At 45.8% G+C, this 21,167-nt stretch overlaps 1 protein-coding gene across 1 annotated transcript; it reads left to right on the top strand.

Moving 5' to 3' along the window:
• Positions 1-105: 105 nt before the first annotated feature.
• LOC115317730 (gastrula zinc finger protein XlCGF49.1) lies at positions 106-12,864 on the top strand. Its single transcript, XM_029977431.4, has 2 exons — positions 106-385; positions 9,714-12,864. Exons 1-2 carry the CDS (start codon positions 358-360, stop codon positions 10,382-10,384), a joined length of 699 nt encoding a protein of 232 aa, XP_029833291.3. The 5' UTR covers positions 106-357; the 3' UTR covers positions 10,385-12,864.
• Positions 12,865-21,167: the final 8,303 nt, after the last annotated feature.

The following is a 21,167-nucleotide window of genomic DNA, read 5'->3' on the forward strand; positions in this document are numbered from 1 at the left end:
CTCACGTAAATGACGAATTTTGGTCATTAGATCGATGGAATTGTTATAAAATAATGTTTTATTTTTATGCAACACAACATGCCGGCTCAATTGACACAACAAGCCGAGACGATCCAATAAATTCTTTCGATGGCGGTCGATGGGATTAGACAGGATTATAGGAGGGAGCGACGGATTAGGCCAGCGTTCCGGGCGCCCCAACCTTTGTCGCTGTGAGACCAAGAGCCGAAGCTCTGCATTTCACTTTCGCGAGTGTTCCTGAATGACTTGGAAGTTCTGAGAGCCTTGCCTCCGCCACAATTTTCGGACTTCAACTTGTTTGAGAGCCGCTTCCGTGCGACGCAGACGACAATCCAAATGAATGCGATCGAGTTCACGGGGCGAGGTAAGCGTCAGTTTGTAAACAAAGCATTCTGCTGTCGTATTCACTTCTATTTGTTGATACACCCTAACGAAGGAACAGAGGAAGACAGCGTATGTGTTATATCTGTGGTCAGTTCCGATTCTCCGGGGCATTCGGTCTCTTGACTCCTGCGACGAAATTGACAGTAGATAAATGACAGTTCCTCATTTGTTCCGCGGCTTGTTTTGAGGACCTCTTAGGGGTGGGGTGGCGTGTGTGTGTGCGGGGGGGGGGGGGGGGGGGGGGGAGAGGAGAGGAGAGGAGAGGAGAGGAGGGGGAGGGGGGAGGAGTGCACGAATGCACCCGATGTTAAAAGCCCCGTGTCAAATGCCCCGCGGCAAACACCCCGCCCTTTTCGCCCCGCTTTCAAAAGCCCCAGTTTGAGAGGCCCATGACGCGTATCCCTTAAAATTGTGTAACATGTGCACGCAAACTTGTGTAACGTAATTAGGCCACACCCGGGACTCAAAAAAACGAATAGCTGGATAATGTTTTACCTTCTTCAGGCGTGCCCTATACACATTCAAGTCTTGTGACGTTAAGAGTTAAGCCAGTCACTGCGAAAACATCTAGATATCTTTTATCAAGCATTGAATCAAAGCTTTTGTCTGCTCAGAAGCATGTGCAGATTCCCAATTCCTGCGAAGTGGGTTCTGTCAAAAGCGTTTACCTCGACTCGTGGTGCCATACTTATCACAACACCAAATACCGGTTCCATTTTAAAAATATTTGTATCCATTTATGTAGATAAAGTCCATAATTCTGAGTTTGAGCTTCCTCCATGGCAGCAGAGTGCACCACTGAAGAGACCTTTTGTAGATTGTCAACATCTTATGTTAGGACATGGAACAATGCTGGTTGAAGCGCGAAGATGAATATGGGACGGGGGCGATGAAGACGGGGCATTTGGCATGTGGGGAATACGGAATGGGGTAATGGAACGCGTGGTTTTCGAAACGTAAGGCTAATAATGCGGGGCTTTTGCGACACGGATTCTGCATGCAGGGCAATCGTGCTACACCCCTCTTGGGCGTAGGGGATGTGTATAATTAATGAAAAAATTTGACGATGGTTCCCTCTTGGTCACCGCATACCTGCACAGAAACAACACGCTGTTTTGACAAACAAGGCGCGTTTATTTTCACGACCAGAGGATATTATTTCCACGTCCAGAACGCCAACCTATTTTTAGAAACAAACTCTTTTTGATACCGGAGCATATAAGCTTTCCTCCGTCTCTCGCTTTGCAGCCCGCAATTCTTTTGTCGGTTGAGCGCAGACGTGCAGTATGATGCATTCCAATGTCGCCACACTCTGGCAGACTATGAACTCCCGCTGTCTAAACAAACTAACAACTAATTTGTTTGCTTTTTGTTTTGTCAGCGACTTGCCTCGTAAAGGAGGCCCACACCTCTCCCAGTTATCCCCCCAGTCTCTGTTCAACGCAACAAACAAACAGTGGGCCACGGTGTAACCATTGAAGTTGCAATCATGTTCAATGGTCAAAAAGATCACTGGAAACGGGTTCACCAGAAGCTCCTCATATTTTTAAAGATCGCAGACAAAAAATTTCTGGTTCCTTGCTGTGTCGATTGCCTGCATCACTGTATAGACCTGTCCAAAAAGAGGTCTCTGGCCGCTGCCATTTTTCGACTCGAAATTTCTGCCACCTGCCTGATCTGTGGAAACCCAGTCAGCGCGACTCCCCACCTGCATTGTGCATTCGGAGTTCACCGGCTTTCCTTGAAAGTTTTTACTTTATTTGCCTGTTCAGGATGATTAAATGTTTTGTGTTATCTTCCACTGTGAGAACCAATGAATACCAGGGCTCGTAGCCTGCTCGGCCTTCGCAGGAAACGAACGAAGAGAGCAAACGTCAAGCCGCTCGCGACACGGGCCGTTCAACGTTTTTCGAGGATTATTTCCGTTGAGATAATCTCCTAAAAGCCTTCCCAGCTATGTTCCCGGTCCTGGCGAGAAATAGCTGATATGGTTCAAAGTATGGCGACTCACTAGACACGTTCATTCATTTGTTTTGGTGCTGTGTAAAAAAGCACTGCCTTCGAAACGGGCCCCAAGACAAGCCGGATTCCGTCCGGTCGTCATAAGTGACTATCGTCAACACTGTATATGGGATATGCTGTATTATTGGAGACCTTTCTCAAATCCTGTTCAGATAACGCAGCACCGTGGGGTACGTACAATATATGCTGTTCGATTGATGAGACTCGTTGAATTTCATGCTGTGAGCGGGGAATACTCATGCAGTTCGGCTATCTTGTGGTGTGTTCAAATATTTTAGACAGTTAAGACCTTTGTAGATTGACACGGCTGAGTGTATGGTGCTACAAAAAGTCAACATAAAATGAAACACTCATTTCAGTTGCATATGTTCTGTCGTGCACGGACTCACCAAAAATGGCTTTCATTTGTTTGTTTTTGTTCCCACAAATAGTGCGATGCTTTCTTAAAAACCTCGAGAAATTCTCTTCACCATAGAGCACAAAACAAAAAAATAAAACGAGGCAATTTAGCCGCCACCAGCGTCCGGAATCGTGCCTACGCAGGCTACCACAGCCTACTGACGAGAAAACCCACAGCCCAGCGCAGTGGGGCAACACTGACATACCCTCTGAAAACCAAGGACGCGCGCTGTAAATTGCTTCGTTCGAGACTGCCATTGGAAAGGTCTATAGACATAATTTTGAAAAAAACATATTTGTATTTTTGAAGTGAAACACGTTTTTGATGTGTTGATTGTATTCCAACACTCCACCGAGCTTTGGTATCCTGTTACGTTTGTTGTCGAAAATTAACCATCTGGTTTATAGGATAACCTGAAGGCTGCCTTTTTGGTGCAAGCTAGGGTCCCCAAATTTGCTCCGTAACCTCCTCAGATATTGCGATCCCCTATATATATATATATATATTAAAAAGGCAACAACAAAAAAAAGATGGTTTAAGGAAAGGTCCTATTCCTAACGAGCATGTTGGTAAAGGTTACTAGGTAACAGAGAATAAAGCATAGAGAGGACGTCCTTCGTCCTCTCCATTTATTCTTTCTGTTATCTAGTAAAAGAGAGGTCACTTGCAAGAACAGCAGGATAAGCTCCATCCACAAAGCCTTCCACTCCCTCCACTTTAGCAGAGCAAATGCTGGAAATGGGGCGAGTGGAGAGGTAGAAGCCACTAATAATGGACAGTAGGGTGACCACCTTCCTGCAAGTGAAATGCGGGACATGCGGGGCAGGGGGGGGGTGGGGGGGGGGGTAAAGGAAATTTATTACCACGCACACCACCAAACAAGGCTCTGCTAACACGTTTAATATCCTGTGCTGTTTGTATACCTGCTAATTGTATTGCAGCGATTAATCTCAAATAATTTTCACTCCCTTTATGCCAAATGTGTTATTCTGTCGAAGTTGAAAACATAAAATCGACTGTAGCAGAACTCAGTGCATCAAATGGAAATCAGAAACAGTAAATCTTTTTTTGGGTTATTGTTTCCTGTCAACGCTTAAAGGGGCTCTGCAAGGTCTTTTTTTACTGGTTTTTAATTTGCACTGAACCTGAGCGCACTGAACGTAGTAACTTAATAAAACTTTTCTTCTTTCTCGAATTTCGCATTATTTTAAAAGTTATAGGCAAATTAAAATTACAAAAAACAAGCAAAAGATAACCTGCTTCATGACGCCCTTGGTTGCTTGAGTGGCCGTGAACTAGATGAAGGGTAGTGAGCTCTCGAGCGCTCACGGCTGCCGCACTTTGTGTCAACGGCTCGAGAGGGCGCCACTAAAGCATGTTCTGGCTAGGCTGCATGAAGCAGGCAGCCAGGGCGGCTCACATTGCATTTGCTGCGCGATTAAACACTAATTCGGCATGACACTTCATTGGCCACAAACGACAGCAAACACGGGGTAAAGATAAGTTCAGAACGGGAGCCACTTTGCGCTGCCATGCCGCCAAAAGGCCAAACTAGAAGCCAAAGCTGCTTGCCGAAGGCCTTGGGAACGCTCGGAACCGGTCGGATCCTTTAGTCCGTACAACCGCAGCGCCGCCGTGTACTTCCGGGACCTTTCTACGCTGGCCGCTCGTTGGCACCTGATCCCACTACACCTTTCTAGTATGCGCTGCCTTTTCCGCTGCTTGGCGGAGGGTATGTCGACGGGTCATTTCTTGTTTCCACACTTTCTAAATTGCATTTGTTTCTTTTCTGATGCAAAATAGTGAACAAAAACTACATTTATAAATAATTGAAGCGGTTTGCGCCACTTTTATTTTGTATTTCGACAAAAAAGAAGCTTTTAGCGGCTCTGACCAGTAGTAAGCCTACGACCAAAGACGTCACATTTTGCACGCTTTCGGCACCGCGGGTCGCCCCCGTTGTTGGAAGAAGTTTCTGCGCCGTCCGGTTAAAATATGACGCACTGATATTTAGTTACTCTCTCCGTGCCCGCTGGCTTGCCCGAACCCCGAGGGGACGTGGAAACTGCGAAAAAGGTAGACGCTTAAATATGATTGCAGGGCCCCTTTAAGGCCCGTTCACAGTCTTGCGACCTCTTAGAGCTGGGTGCCTTGAAACCTCTTACAACGAGAGGACAGACTGGCGCCATCTACTCTGGAGCAGTGTAAACTTGGCAATCCAGCATATTTTCTATTTCTCTTGTGCATTATCCTTTCTTTCTTGGCTCGAAAAACTTTTGACTTTTGTCAACGTTATAAATGAGCCTTTCTTATAGGTATTACGCACATTTGACCTCGGAAATCCCGCAAAACCTTCGCTCTTGTGAAATATAGTTCCCGGGTCACTACATAGATGGCGCCAGAATGCCAGTGTTGTTCCTCATCCTAAGAAATTTTAAGACGTTTCAACAGGTCTCGTCTTTCTCGGTCATACTCGGTTGCAAGAATGTCAACGGGCCTTTACTTTTATCAACATGGTCCTACACAAATTTTTAACATTATGGTCTTTTTCGACCATTGTGAGTTGCAGGCTTTTTGCCTTGTGGGCTGTCTTCACTAAAAAAAAAAAAAAAAAAAAAAAAAAAAAAGAAAATTACAGCAACTTTTTTACATTGATGCAGCGATTTGAAAATAATTATTGTATTTTATATTTAAACTTAATTTTCCTTGCAATATTTTGCCACCAAGTGGAGAGGCACAACGGAGCATGCGCGTCTGTTCTCCTGCAAGAACAATGGTCGCTTCCCGCAATGCTTGGATAGCAAATGGCATACCATTGTGATTCACAGGATTACCAGCGACATCCACGTATCTCCGTGCCTCGTTGTTTGACAGCACCATGAGTTCCAGAGTGAATTCTACGACAGTATGAAATCCATGACATTTTGAAGTTTTGGGAATTTCTTGTGGGACGCGGGATACAAGCCCTCAATGTGGGTCAGTCGCGCGAGTGGCACAGACGGGTGGTCACTATAATGGACAGTGTAGGAAATTTGTGTGATGGTCCTCTTATGTTGCCACAAGTTCAATGGAGACTAAAGTCACTGGCGACGAAGGGTGCCTTAGTGCGGACAAGTCCGGCTCCATTGTCGAATCTCTCCAAACTGGGTGACTCGGATGCACTTAAGCTGACAGCTTGAGACGGACTTGCGTGGAAAAACGAGGTTCATTTTGGACAGACGCCCTTTGTAATGCTTGGCAAGCAATGATGGGCCTCCAGTGTGATTCACTGGGGCCGATAATATTTGTGTAGCGGCATTTGGGATGGTGGCTCTGAAGGGATGAAGAGTTTGAGGGGAAAAGAGGTGCATTAACTCACGTAGAGAGGAACACGAGGAGCACATCATTTGCATTCGCCGCAAACCACACCTACTACCGTTTGAAAAAATTGCTCCTCTGTATGTATATATATATTTGTACCCCAGGATACCTTTTGTGCGGAAGTATCTTGGGATGTTCCGTTACATAAAAGACAAAAGAACCGCGGTGGCAGCCGAGGCTCTTCACATTGCTGCACACACACACGCTGTGTAAAATCATAGTGCACACTAACCATAATGCCATGTGATGTCATGTGATACTGCGACGGCCAGTGGAGAAGTTTTCCAGCCACGACGACCCTATGGGAAACGTCCGGGGATCGTCATACCTTGCCGCTGAAGGCCGCCACCGTAGAACTCACTGAACATATCGCTGTGGTGGGCCGTGTACGGTTAGTCTTTTTTATATTGATCATTCATCGGAAAATTTGTAGATAAATTAATAGCTGTGGTTGCTGCTTGGGCTGTGAGTCAACAAAAATGTAGGTACTTTTTATAGTGTCTGGAAAGGCCATGGATGTAGGGTCCCAAGTTTCCGGTATGTACCAATAAACTTCAAAAAGTAACCCGCAAGTTGAGTTTCTCGGAATCGAGGAAAACCGAAAAACCTAGATTAGGAGCTGTCCTTGAGTGAGAGAAATAAAACCAAGCTTCATGAAAAGAAACCTTCATCTATAGCTTTATTTTCATTGATCTGGAACATGGCCCTTATTGAACTGCCTGTAAGACTTCTTTACCCTATGGCAGGGGTTCTCAAACTGGGTTCCGGGGAACACGGGTTCCATTAGCTGGTCTCATGGGTTCCGCAAACACCCATTATGCAACCCCCCTCTCTTTCCCCCCTCCCCCATGCCGCTGGCTGCGCGGCAGGACCATGCAAAGTGCCTTCATCTCACTTTGTACTGACATCGCGATTGATATGGTGGGGATATATGGGAAGCAACACAAGCAAAATTGTCTACAATTGTGTATCTGTTGCTTTTCGGTCGGCAAATATGGAGGGGGGGGGAGGGGGGAGGGTTCCATGAGACCACAAAGTTTGAGTACCCCTGCTCTACGGGATCCACACTCCTCGTCTTGTTTCACATTCTTATCGGTGTCTGGATGTTTTTCAGGTATTTGGGTTGTGCTATTATCCTTTGGAGGCCGGGTAGTTCCTCTGCTGCATTGCATTCTCATCTTCATAAATGCCGTTTTTTTGCTGATATGAAGCATAGGCTCCAAAAGACACTAAATTTGTGTTGAAAAATAAACCCCACAAAAACACCTCCGCAACCAGAGGTACTATAGCCGTTTACTGACACTGCCGCTCAAGAGTCGCATTTTAGAAACTTAACTGTCACAAATGATGCCGGTGCAGCTCTGGGCACCAAACTGGCAGCGCTGCTGTCAAGTGAGCAAAGGTCGTGTGTTGGGATTGGATGAATGACCGTTGTGGCAGTGGTGGATAATGGGGGAAAATAGTGTCGGTACCCTGGGCATCGCTTTCTAGTGACTCAATCTTAGTCTAAAGACAGCTTGCCCATGCCCTGACTGTTTAACTTTGACAGTATTATTAATAATCATCTAAATGGTGTTGCAAATGTTGCATAGCTGACAATCTTATCTCGAGAAGGCTTGAGGAAGGGAGGTGAGTTGAGAAATGTTGTCATGGCAGCAGCGATGGAACTGCCGTGCCATTAGTGCCAAATTGTGTCATCAACCAAGGTTTGCTACACCTTGCACCAAAGTGCAATTTTCGCTAAGAAGTGTGCCACACCTGTGCCGAAGTAAGCTTGAACACGGCAAAAAATGACATTATTTTATTATTGGTCGGTTCGAATATTCTGAGAAGTAGAGGGAAACGAAAATGGTACAAATATGTATTTCACCGCATCTCTACCCACCAGTATAGTTTGTTTAGCCTTAGGTCAAAGCATAGTCAAGGGCTCAAACACATATAGCCGTGAACACACATACTAAAAGCGCAAGTCTAGGGGAATGCGCAGTATTTGATTGGTGTAGCCAATAAAAGAGACCGTACAGATAGACGAAGAATGCCATAATGTTGTATTTTCGACGCTGCTTGGTCGGTCCCATTTACCCGTAGCGTCGCCTGCACTTTGACTCCAGATGAAGCGAAGTGTAAATATTGCTCTTGAACCGCACTGGCCCCGTCATTTTCTAAATTTACAGAGGATGTCGGCGATATCAGGAATGTAAAGTCGCGAGAGAAATTTGTGAAATAGTGAGTGGCTGTTGTAATGAGACAGATCCAGGGTCTTTTATTCATGGTGATATCACTTGATTATAGTGCGTGCCTCATGCCTCCATGGCGTGGCTGCAACGATCGACTGCTGCAGTTTCCATGCAGCAGTCGATCGAAAGGACAGTGGACTTCAACTCGACTCTGCTTTCAACGCTGCTAAAGCGCAGTGTCAATTTTAATATGCAAATGTGGATTTTTATATTATTTGTGGGCGGCTGATTTTGCGGTTTACAATATTAGAATCTTTAGTTCGGTCTTGATGATGCTTAGGGGGACGTATATTTATTGATAGTTTCAGCGGACAGTCTGATTTTTTGCCGGCATTTTACGGGAATTATATTTACAGGCTAGATTAACTATGAAGTGTAAAAGGAGAAAAGAGCGAGAGGCTTTATTGGTGCTGAAGTGTTGCAATATGCTCTATTTTTATCCATTCTTTAACACCCACTGTGAATGGAACCTACTCTGACCTCAGCCTTATTTCTAAAAAGAAGGTTGTGTGATTATTTTTGTCTCACCTGTTCTTACTACACACGATAATAAGTCATACGTTTCAGTATGAAAGAGGAACCCTCGATTATTTTCAGATGTGAACTCATTTAGCCATTCAATCACATTTTAAGTTTCAAGCGACATGCCAACAGATTTTGACGTCTGCTCCACAAGCATCAGTGGCTGCTCTGAACCAACATTTTGCTGGCCACAAAAGCTGCCACAAAATTTCCAATGCCGCTTCCATCAGTGCAGCAGTTGTTTTTATTTAAGAGTGCCTCACCTCTACTCTCAGTTTCAACTTAAGATGGACCATAGAGGATGCTATGAGCCATCGGAGCCAATCCAGCACCCTGTGATTGTCACATGACCTTCGGGAGCGGCGCAGCGATGTGCGGTGTGCAAGGTTATGTGATACGTTCGTACTGCTGGACTGGCTGGGATGACTAGTCCTCTGGGGTCTGTCACAAAAGAGAAATGGAGGAGGGCGCGAGTTTGTTTCCTCAGGACTGGAGTGAGACACCTTGGAAGCTACTTTGCATTTTCTTTCGTTCTTTCATGCGATTAACAGAAAAGAAACATTTGCATTGAATTCTCAGGTGAAAATCACTTCACTTTCAGCTGGATTATGAAAGTGGTCTTAGATAGATTCAGCTGGACTGTCTCGTTTCCAGCTGAAACCAGCTCCGTAATCCAGCTGCCAGTGGGCCAATGTTCGCCTGGGAATTAGGCCGACGTTTAGATGAGTGCCTGAAGCATCCGCACCTTCCGCTTTCTTTGAATACAGACGACGACGGACATGCAGGCTTGGAGGAGACGAACCTCACGCCGAAGGCCAGGAAGAATCTTCGGTTTAAGTGCTGCTTCTGCAAGTATGGCAGCGAGGAGCCACGCTCCATGGCGGCCCACCTGCCCACCCACGTGGAGCCCCAGTTCCGTTGCCAGCACTGCCCCCGTGTCTTCCCCAGGAAGGACAACTGGATTCAGCACACCATGGTCCACACGGGCGAGCGGCCCTTCAAGTGCCCGGTGTGCCCAGCAGGGTTCCGGCGCAAGCGCGCCCTGCGGGACCACGAGCGCTCTCACACCGGGGAGCGGCCGTTTCAGTGCCGTCAATGCCTTAAGTCGTACGGCTCGCTGTCCACCCTGCAGAGCCACGCTAGACGGCACCGCGAGACCAAGCCACACGCATGCTATGTGTGCGAGAAGACCTTCTACAACAAATGGGAGTGCACGAGCCACATAAGGATACACACGGGGGAGAAGCCGTTCCAGTGTGAGCACTGTCCCAAGGCGTTTACGTTTAAGTCGGCGCTCACCAGTCACACCCGGCAGCACACAAGAGAGAAGCCGTTTGAGTGCCAGCTCTGCTTCAAGACCTTCATCAACAGCAGTAACCTGAACCGGCACATTCAGACGCACGGGCAGGAGCTGTCGCAAGTGCTGCAGACATCTTAACGGCTTTGCTTGAAGCATTTGGCCCCGAGCACGTTCAAACGTGGGGCGACGAAAAGGCCTCACGTATTCTTCCGGCGTCCCGGGCTCTTTTCGAGTCTGTCACACCTGAGCAGCTGCATTCAAACGTGCGAGATTGGTGAACCATTGGTCACTTGCATAATAGCGGAGGCTGGAAATAGACCTTAAGATACCAGCATTGTCCGCAAATGTTTAGTTGGAAATCTTTGCCTTGATGGCTTACAAATGCTGACTTTGATTACGAAGGCCAACCATGATAGATATGAAGATATGTTTCATTTTATCGAAGGAAAAGAAAAAAAAAAGGAAAAATTTCTTTTGACTTGCTTGTGTAAAACGTGTGTCTGCTGTCCCTAGGGAGGCTGCAATTTTCTCAAATGAATTGAAGACTTCAGATCAAGTGACTTAAACCTAAAAACAATAACAAAAAAAAAATTTAGTTAAGTTTTGTGGTTTTGAGGATACCCTTGTAGAAGGCATATCAGCACTTGTGGAGACTAGAGTCACTGAATGTTCCCACAGTATCGAAACTCCCAGACTCGATGTGCCAAGATGACGGCTCAATTTTTTTTCTTTACTACTGTGGTCATCATGAGCATTCAGAAAGCATGTTTTTGCATAAGAACAAACGGAAAAAGCTATTTTTGTGGAAATTTTTGTTGGAGATTAGTAGAGGATGACAGGAGCATGACGTTTGCATAAAATTTTAGTTTACAGGTATTGTGGCACAATTAATATTGTTTTTATACAACCATGTCTCACCAGTGATTTCATGTAGCGTGTCCTGACTTGGGCGCGTCCTAACTTTGGTGGTAATTTGCGGCGCGTCCACTTGGGAGACGGGGTCGGCATTGGCACTTTCCGAGCAAGTGTACTGTTGTGAATCACATGCCTGTGGCCCACGTCCACTATCATCACTGTGGCCACCACCTCTGCCGTCCGTCAAGATCGTTCCTACACCGTCGAAGGCCCAGTCTTTCCTGTTCTCGGCTCCGTCGGAGGTTCCAGTCGACTAGATCGGCGCACTGTAAGCCCTTGTTGGAGAGGGTGGTTAGACGCATCTTCAGCACGACAGAGGCAGCAAGTTCCTCGCTGCATTTTTCTCCACTGAGGCGGCCGAGAAGTTGGTAGTGCAGGACAACCTGCTGCTGGGTAAAGTCATGGTCCCACTGGAACAGGTGGGGCCCTGGTGCCATTTACATGTCGGTTTTCCGACTTCCACCATACATCTTGGACGACACCCTTCAAGCACTCCTCAGGTCTTACGGCAAGATCCCGGGGTCTCTCACTTGGTGTGCAAGGACCGTCTCACCTTGTTCACCGGCTCAAGGGTCGTCTGCTTGGAAATGACGAAAGTGGTGTCCAACTTCATCAATGTCGCTGCAGGGCACCGCGTCATGTGCAAGTACCGGGGCATGCGGCGAGTCTGTGCCCGCTGCAGCCAGAAGGGCCACTTCGGAACGGCATGCAGCACGCCGAGTTGCAACCGCTGTAGAATCTTTGGCCACAGCACCGAGGGCTGCACCGCTCCGTGCAAGCGCTGGGGCCACAACCACGCCATGACGGACTGCATGCAATGCAGGGGCCACTCAGCAGTAGCTCAAGCGGTGGGTCCTCCCAAACCCGTGGCCCATGTGACAGCGGCGGGCACACCGCCGACCGTGGAGAAGCAAGTGGCGCCCCCCAAGCCAGACTTCTTGTGCACACCGAGGCAGCCCGCCCCGAGGTGTCAAAGGCACCCTAGGTCGACCTAGGTGCCCAAGTGGACACCGTCAATGGCGCCTCGGACAGCGGGTCGTTAGTCATCAACGAGCCTGCGCAAGATGAGTCGCCGGTGAGCGCAGAGTTGATGGCCAGTGCGTCAACCTCGTCGGCAAATGCGGTGGGTGTGGCTCGGCAGATCCCCCTCGAGGCCTCCGTGACACCAGTGGACAGCTCCGAGTCCTCGACGTCGGAGGCTGACGGTGACGGAGCCACTCCCTTGGACCGCCAAGGCAAGAGGTGTCGCATCAGCATGTCGCGCTCGGGCACCTCTGGACGTGAGACATCTCGTGCGCCGGACTTGAGAAAGGTGTGTTGAGGGGAGGATCGTCCAATCCTTGGACGTCTCCCCTCGAAGTCTTAAAACTAGTTTTGCCCTCATCGCCCCTTTTTAAATGTCTGCACCACTCGGTTGTGTCTCTTTTTTTTTTTTGTTTCTTTTTTTTTTTTGTATGGCCCTTTGTATACTTGCTACTGCCCCCCACCACTCTATTTTGCTGATTAGGAGTCGAAACTCCACTGCGTTCAAGTGAACCACCTCGAATCAAAGCCAGTGTGGCCCACGTTCCATTTTAGAGTGCAGCTCTTGGGTGCCCGTTTCCACATATAGCTGCGTCGGCATAACCATGCACGTTGCATTATGGGACGTCGCAGACCTATACTCCAATTCAATTCCCCGCTAAATTTAGCGAAAAAACTAAATTGGTTTGTAGGTCTGTGATGTCCCATTAAACAACACTGCGCATTCAGTTTTCCCGCTAAACATAGCAGCAAAACTGACGTCGCATGACCTCAACACCAAATCAGTTTCCCTGCTGGGAATCGAATTGGTGTTGAGGTCATGTGGCGTCAGTTTTCCCGCTAAATTTTGCGGGGAAACCGACTTTGTGTTTACATCATGTGACATGAAGTCATGTGACATCATTTTTCTCGCTAAATTTAGCGGGGAAACAGAAATGGTGTTGATGTCACCTGACGTCTATTTTCCTGCTAAATCTGGCGGCGAAACTGAATTTGTTTGTAAGTGACGTGACACAAAGTCATGTGTCGCCATCTTCCCTGCTAAATTTAGCGAGGAAACTGAATTGGTGTTGAGGTCATGTGGCATCAATTTTCCAACTAAATTTAGCCGAGAAACTGACGTCATGTGACATCACAAGCCATAGCTTCACGAGATCCGGAGCAACTAGCCAAAAACGTTTCACGTTGAAACAAACACTGCACGCATTGCATTATGGGACTCCCACTGTACCCTCCTCGTCCTCCCTGGCCTACCCTAAACCAAACCAAAAAAATCAAATATATATATGTATATAAAGATATATATATATATATATATAAAGATATATATATAACAACATATAACATATACCACGTAACGAATACAATAAACTTCCTAGTGTAGTAGCTCCGTAAGTATGTATTTTTGACTTATATATTTCTCTCAAATTCTCTACCACGGCATATCACAAAATCAACATACCTGAAGAGCTGCACTCTAATTTCACATTACAGAGAAGCATAAACTTCTGTAATTTTTTCAAGTGTAAATTTCTTTCTCGAATCATGTTTCAGTTATATAGTATGAATGCCGGTGTACAACTTGTACAACCTGTAGATATGTAAATAAAATTTTCTTTTGAAATTCCTTCCACCATTCGTTTCAGTGCCAAAATGGCTGATCAAAGCTGAAATTGAACAGTAACAGCGAACACTCTAGAATGCGATAGTCTGGCAACATACAGTGACCCTAGTGGAGACCACATATGGATCCAAAACAATCTAGCCGAAGCATTATCTTCCCAGCGTAAACATTCACATAGCGTTTTACTGTTGTGCTTTTGTGTTTCTATTTTACTCAACAAATTCTAAAATATCAAAATTCCTTTTTTCAGTGTCTTGGCAGCCATTGTATTACTGCCCCTTGTGTAATTTAAGGGGGAGACTGGCAGCCTGAAATGAAGGAAAAAAAGCTCTTGGCTGCAAACATGTGTGCCTCAATGGGAAACTAGAGGCAAGGAGTGATGGCATTTATATTTCCTAAGAATGAAAAGGGGTGGTGTTCGTGCTGGTTTGTTATTCCAGCTGGTCGTAGATTAACCAAAGGGCTCCTAATTTTAAAGCTGAGAAATTGTATTGGTAAAGAGTGTTGTGACTGTAAACAGACTTGTTTAAATTATTTTGGGTTATACCGGGCACTTTTTGGGAAAGGAGCTTCCAGCCATTGCAGACCTTAGGAACTGCAAAACATACTAATCAGGTAAATAATAAGTTAAAATTTACAAATCAACTTTTCAAATAGCTGAGCATCAGCAAAAACCCCTAAATCTCAATTTTAGACAGACTCTTGTTGAAGCATGGGGGTGCACTAAAGTTTTCACTCGTGCAGCAGACACAAGGCTGGCAGTGCGAAAATGCAGACGATAGAAATATTACATTTTATCCTGACAAAACACTTTCTATGATTCCTTAAACACAGTATGTTGCCCTCTTGTAAAAATTGAAAGCAGATTTCAGTTCTCAGATGAAGTGGTAACCTTATTCCCATTAAATTTGATCCTACATCTGTTACCGGCATCCCTTGTAAGCTCCTTGAACATACAAGGCGTAACCATTAAATAAGACAACTCATGTTTAAAAAAAAATTATAAAATAATTTGTACGATTGAAATATAGCTATGTACTCTCCTCTGTCCCTTCACCACTCCATGTGAATCTTCCATTGCTGAAAGCAGCGCTGCAGGTCATCAAGTGATAAGCCCCTGATGAGCTTCACTGCTTTTGCCTTCACAGCATTAATAGAGTCAAAGCTTGCTCGTTCCAACCCAGACTTGATCTTGGGAAATGGGAAAAAGTCGGATGGGGCCAGGTCAGGTGAGCATGGCGGATGCTTCTACACGGCGATACTATGCTGAGTCGGGAAAGACATTACCGACAAGGCTTTATGTGCTAGCACGTTGTCTCGAAGGATTCATGAATTGTTCCTCCACATTTCAGGCCATGTGACTTTCTGACTTTTTCCTATTTCCCAAGATGAAGTCTGGGTTGAAAGGATCGAGGTACTACTGTGGATGCTGTAAAGGCAAAAGCGATGGAGCTCATGAAGGGCTTATCACTTGATGACCTACAGCACTGCTTTCAGCAATGGAAGATTCGCATGGAGCAGTGTAGGTACACGGGAGGGGAGTACACGAAAGGAGATAACAGTACAATGTGCAAGTTTTTGAATACGTTTTTTTAAGGTGAGTTTTATTATTAGCGACCCCTCGCATGCCATGCACTCCCATCTTTCCAACTTTCTAGACTCGTTTAACTCTGGTTGTGCTCCAGATAAACCTAAGAATTCTTTTTCATGTGAAATGCAGCTGTTTGTGTTTTCTCATGAGCTTCACTATATTTATGACTGTGGTCTGTTACCAAGAGAATTGCATACTTTTGGCTCCTCAAAAAGTTTTTGATAATGTCTCCCCAAAGGCTTTGCTTTTTAAGCTTGGCAAACTTGGTTTTAATCTAAATGTATTGCTCGGAGTCAAATTGCTCTCTGTTCGTTCATGTCAGCGGAACTAATTTTAGCGTTCTGCAAGATTCTTGCGTTGGCCTCTGTATTTCTTGTCTGCTAAATGACCTTACTGAGTGTGTTTCTACTTTGGTCAGCCCATTTGCTCATAACTGCATCAACTGTCTATAAGGCATAGCTTACAACTTTATAGTAGACATATTGGCTGAAGCACATGTGTATCAGGTGTGCTTCAGGCCGACATAACAAGGATCAAGCATGTTAGCTACAATGGTCACAGCATCTTTAGCGGTGGAATTAATGGTCATGGGATGAATCCATACCCAAATATTACAACTATCCTATTAACACTGTTTGCAGTTTGCCCTTCGTACAAATGGTGTTAATGAAGCCGATGACCCTACCTGGATTTTTTTAATGGTGCAGCGGTGTGTAGACAATAAAAGCTTGTTCACACACTTGCGTTTGTCTCCGACCGATTGAGACAATAACTGTTTTTAAGCCTCTGCGACAGCTTAAGACTAGCTGCATTGCTGCGCAGCCTGTCAAAAGCTGTCACAAGTGGCTTAAAAACCGTGTTTGTCTCAGTCGTGCGGAATAAAACGCAACTGTGTGAACGGGCCTTAACACTAACCGCAAATTAGGTTATCTCAAAGGTATGTTCTCACAAGTCCCTTTGTTCCTCAAAAACCTAAATTTTGAATTCCCGTGTCGCACTTGCATCTACATTGGAAAACACAATTGTGCTTATATCTCTTTGTCCTTTTAAAATTTGCATCTCTGATGTCTGACCTATCGGGAAATGGTCATGTTTATTTAACCACTTTTTCGGCACGGAAATCTTTTGTTTGCGTTTGCTTCATTACCATTATAATTCCGCTATGTATAGCAAATAGTTTGTTTGGCCATGTTATGCATATTTTTATCCGGTGATCACCAATATGGGGTAGAAATTTCTCGTGTACTTTTCACTTTTTATATCGGCCTATGTCGTGCCAAAACTCAATGGCTTGGATTCGCTTTCCTAGTGCCACAATTTTTCTTACATCTTTTCTAAATGATGTTAACATACTTTTTTGGTGTCATTAATTATGACCAGTGTAGCTTTTTGTGCTGAAAGGGCCCATGAAAGGAATCTTGGGCTGGTATAAATCACTTTAGATTGTGATTTTACTAATAGCACATCGTTCAGTGGGCCAAAAGAAAAAAGGTAGAAAGTCAAAAGCCTGACTTTCAGTGCGAAAATCTGGAAACACAGCGGACTATTTCGTACCCCCTCCCCTTCGTAAGCTCTCTGCCTTTTCACTGTGATACATCCGCCGTTCCCAAAGCGCGTCACCGGGTCCAAACGCACGTCACATGATACCGGACCTCCCTTATTCCCTTCATCCCTAAGCTGACATTGCGTTGGAATCAGTCGCCTTCCTTTCATCACCTGTCCTCATTCTCTGCGCGTGGGTATGCGCGGGAAAGCGTGATCACGTGGCAAAAGTGTGGCTGGCCCAACGAGCACGTAGCTTGCACAGCACTGTCAGCTCCGGGGTAAACGGGGTGGGGAAAGCAACTTTTGTCTGAATTTTGAGCGACGGGCTAATCTTCTAGGGGGACAATGGCTCTGTCCGGGTATACAAACGAGATTCCGAGCAAGAGGGGACTCCTCTCTTTTCGTCATCTTGAACTGTTTAGTAGAATGCGCGATTTATGAGTTGAGGAGGAAAGCTAAACAGGAAAAAGTTGGAAAAGCGTTTCATTACAGTGGCTTAAAGGGCAACTCCGCTCAACTCCGAAACATTTAGGCTTATATGTGATTCAAATTCACAAAGCACTACTAAACAACTCTACATCTTCGGATTCGCGAAATGTGGAATATTATTTGTGTAATCTTAATTTAAACATCAGCTTATACCGAAACCGAAACTTCGGTTGCGTCAGGCAACATTGGTCTCGTGTCGTCAGAGTCATGGCCACGTCACGTCGAACCATGTGGTCTTGTGACGTTCGGGAGGGAGCGAGAAACAGGACACGCGACGCGGGCAGGTCTTTTTTTTTATTTTATTTTTTTTATTGGACGCGGGCAGGTCGCTTTGCATTGCGTGGACGGTGATGGCCCGGAGGAGAGGGAAAAGGGGAGAAGACGAAAGAGGAGAAGGGGAGCGGAGACACAGACCGATAAGCGCGCAGGGCAGCGCAAACTAGGGCATCCGCGTTACGGTGATCACGTGAACGCCCGGTCAGCCAACAGCGGGAAGAGAAACTCATGACGTCATCGTTCACTTTCGCTCTGAGAAGTAAAAACAAGCAAAACGTGAGAATGACGTAGTCATGCCTCTGACGTAGTGGCTCAATGTCGGCTGCTCCAACTCCGTGGCATTGACTGCGCTGGTGATTGCGCCTCGCGCCGCACGCTAGAGTTGGCAGATTTCGGCGACTTGGCTCGCTTGAAAGTTTGCTGGCCAGTTTATTAAATTTATGAACGGAATTAGATCGTAATATTTGACATGGGGTCTTCCTATATGATACTGAAGAGGGCTACATAGTTTTCTAAATATCATAAATGAAGCGTCGTTGCCCTTTAAAGGGGGTAGTGTGGTTACCGCGTAGCCTCCACCATGCATCGGGAACGGCCGCTCCTTGGAAGACGGTGTAGGTGTCGCTTTGATCCGTAGCACCGTTAGGGTGCCTCCATCGGCCGGCAGATAGAGGCACCCTAACACGCTTATAACTAATATAAATACCTCAAAAACAATTGTTTCCGGTGAACTTCCAACGACATGATTTGTGTTTGAAGGTGAACAAAAATGTGAAACTAACAGACGACAGTGTAGTCGTCCGCTGCGAATCGGCCGGAGCTGGCCGGAGCCAAGCTGACCAAGCGTCCAAGCCGGAGCCATAGCCGGAACGATGGTGCTGCAAGCGCCAGCGCCACCCGCGGCCGTCTTCCAACGCTGTGCCGCTTCTCCGGCTTCGTTCGTTACACTACCCCCTTTAAGCCACTGTAGTTTCATGATACACTTTTCCAAGAAACACTCGACCCCAGGGGCAGCAAACTGTTTTTAAGCCCAGTCACTAGGTTTGAGGCTAGACCCTCACCGGCGTCCCTCCTAACCCTAACCGAGTTGACTGATTTCGATAGGTGCAGCCTGCGTATAGCCTCGACCATACCAGACGTGACCAGTTTAACTGTTGACTAACCACCATTGACTAAAAATATCACGTGGCGGGTGGTAATCGTAGATTAGTAAGCACTTTGTATACACCGGTCATGTTTAAATTTGTCACCCCGATGTACTTAGGTGACTAGCAAATCTTAGTCAAGGGGGTACAACTACTGTAGCAGGTTAGTATATACAAGTGCTCATTGTTGGGCGAGTTGATATTGTACGTGAAAAAAAAAACACGATTGCGTTTTAAGACAAGCACAGAGGAAGAACATACACCACAGAGCGCTACACCACATTAGCTATTCAGTACCACAGCAGACTCCCATGACCGCCTACCCTAACTGCCGAACTTCGGCAAATATGCAAATATTTTTGCTGAAGTGCTGTGCCAGATTGAAATTGATTTATGTTTTATTTAGACATGAGAAGAACAACACACAAGGACGAAAACACAAAAAGAACAGACCGAAAATGACACTCAAGCGCCTTGTGTGTCTTACTCTAATTTATTTACTCGAAATACACCCTCAATTTTCTCTGGAAAATGAACGAACACCACACACACAAAGAAAATATAAAAATGAAGAACTTGATTTCAAGTGCCCAAATGCGAACAAGAACATCAAAATAATATGTCTGACTACGCTTACCTGCAGTTGCGTCCAAGGTAGCCGGCATCCAGTACCATCGACGAATTTACCCTACAATGTTGACGCAGGAGGAAAATAAATATATTCAATCAACTTCAAATAATGCAAACTTAAAAGGGGGCGCACCTCAGAGCCCCATAGAGAATACATGAGGTTTTTCACCAAATTAAAAAAATTCTCACATAATAAAGGCTGCGCGGATCTTCTTGAAAATTTCGGCTTTAAAGACATTGAGTCATCATCGAGACACTAAGCGCAACAAATGTTTCATCATAAATTTAATTATATTCTTTAAAAAATCATGAAAATGGTCAAAATCGGCTAATTCGGCACTCTTGCGTTCGGAGCAAATTTACAAAATTATATAAATTCAAACATAAGAGGTATTGCGCTTAGTATCTTCTAAATTTATTACGGAATCGAATAATATTCAAATTATTCATGTAAGTCGATTTGTTCCGTAACTACAGCAAATATAAAGAACCAAGGTGTCGGTGCTTGTTTTCGTCGTTTTTAAGGTACCTCTCTCTCCCGTGCGGTGGCGCTCGCTGTCCACGAAATGCGAAATCGTCCGTTCGGAGATCGGCCGGATCGGCACTGTGCGAGGTGTTCTTCCGCGGCCGTATTCCGCGCCCGTATCCTGTTTCATTCTGCACGTCGAGGCGTCAGTGTGCGTGTCTCGCTTTCCTGGTTCTCGCTGGGTAGGTCTCCGTGTTTTCGCAAGTGGCAAATTCACCTTGGAGCTATGGGTCGAAGACAACCGTCCTGTGGCAAGCGGACCGCGAGGTGTTCCACAACCTCGCGGTCCGTCAACGCGTTGTGCTTGTTTCTACTTTTTTTTTTTCTTCTAAAAACTGGCTTTTTTTTTTACGCAAAGTTTTATTTTATCGTTATCCTTCACACAAACGTCCTTCGGCCTTGGGGTCGTGGAAATCGGGGATGAAGCGTGCACAGAGTAGATCGTTGTTTGCCTCCTTTTTATTTTTCACGGACGTCCTGTGACCTCCGTACGGTTCGTGGTCACCGCAATCTAACGCGGGGAAAAACGGGTCGCCTGCTCTGTAGTCAGGGTATTCCTAGGTGAGGGTGATAACTCGCTGTTCTTCTGGAAATTCACATATCACCCAAAAAGGTGACATGGGGAATGATTACGGTATGTTTTTTCCGGTGTTTATTTTTGAGCGAAAATCGGTGCATGTTTTTCGGTGCTTATTTTTTAATCACCAGTGTATTATGGGTTGAACGTCTTGTGATGACGCTAAAAAGCGTTGATAACCAAAGAAAAATGCGATTGGACAAGAACATTTCAAATTTCCAATTCTATTCACATATCCATTACGCTCTTCTCGTGGGAGCATCTATCCTGACGAAAAATGCCTAAGTCATTGAGCTGTGAACGCATACTCAGTGTACAATCTTTCGGCCTAGAGAGGTATTGCGCACGCTCGAACGCGCTTTACAGCCCAGTAGACGAAGTTGGTGGCACCCAGAAGGCGAGTTTTTGAATGGTCTGTAGTAGGCAAAAGAAACAAATAACAATCAACGCATATCAGCTCTTCAAGCGAAGAGGCGCGTTTCTAAGGTCAATGGTTCCGGACGGCACTAATGTTGTTGGCGTTGTCGTAAGGTGACGTCAGTTCATACGAACTGACGTCATCTTACGTGATCACGTGACA

This window comes from Ixodes scapularis, unplaced genomic scaffold (assembly GCF_016920785.2).
Source record: "Ixodes scapularis isolate PalLabHiFi unplaced genomic scaffold, ASM1692078v2 PGA_scaffold8__174_contigs__length_109621045, whole genome shotgun sequence".
In the NCBI taxonomy this organism is placed as follows: domain Eukaryota; kingdom Metazoa; phylum Arthropoda; class Arachnida; order Ixodida; family Ixodidae; genus Ixodes; species Ixodes scapularis.

Excerpts from the sequence above, each read along its gene's own strand:
- LOC115317730 (XM_029977431.4), top strand. The coding sequence starts at position 358 with ATGAATGCGATCGAGTTCACGGGGCGAG. Across the intron at positions 386-9,713 it reads GATCGAGTTCACGGGGCGAG|ACGACGACGGACATGCAGGC; the intron begins GTAAGCGTCAGT and ends CTTTGAATACAG.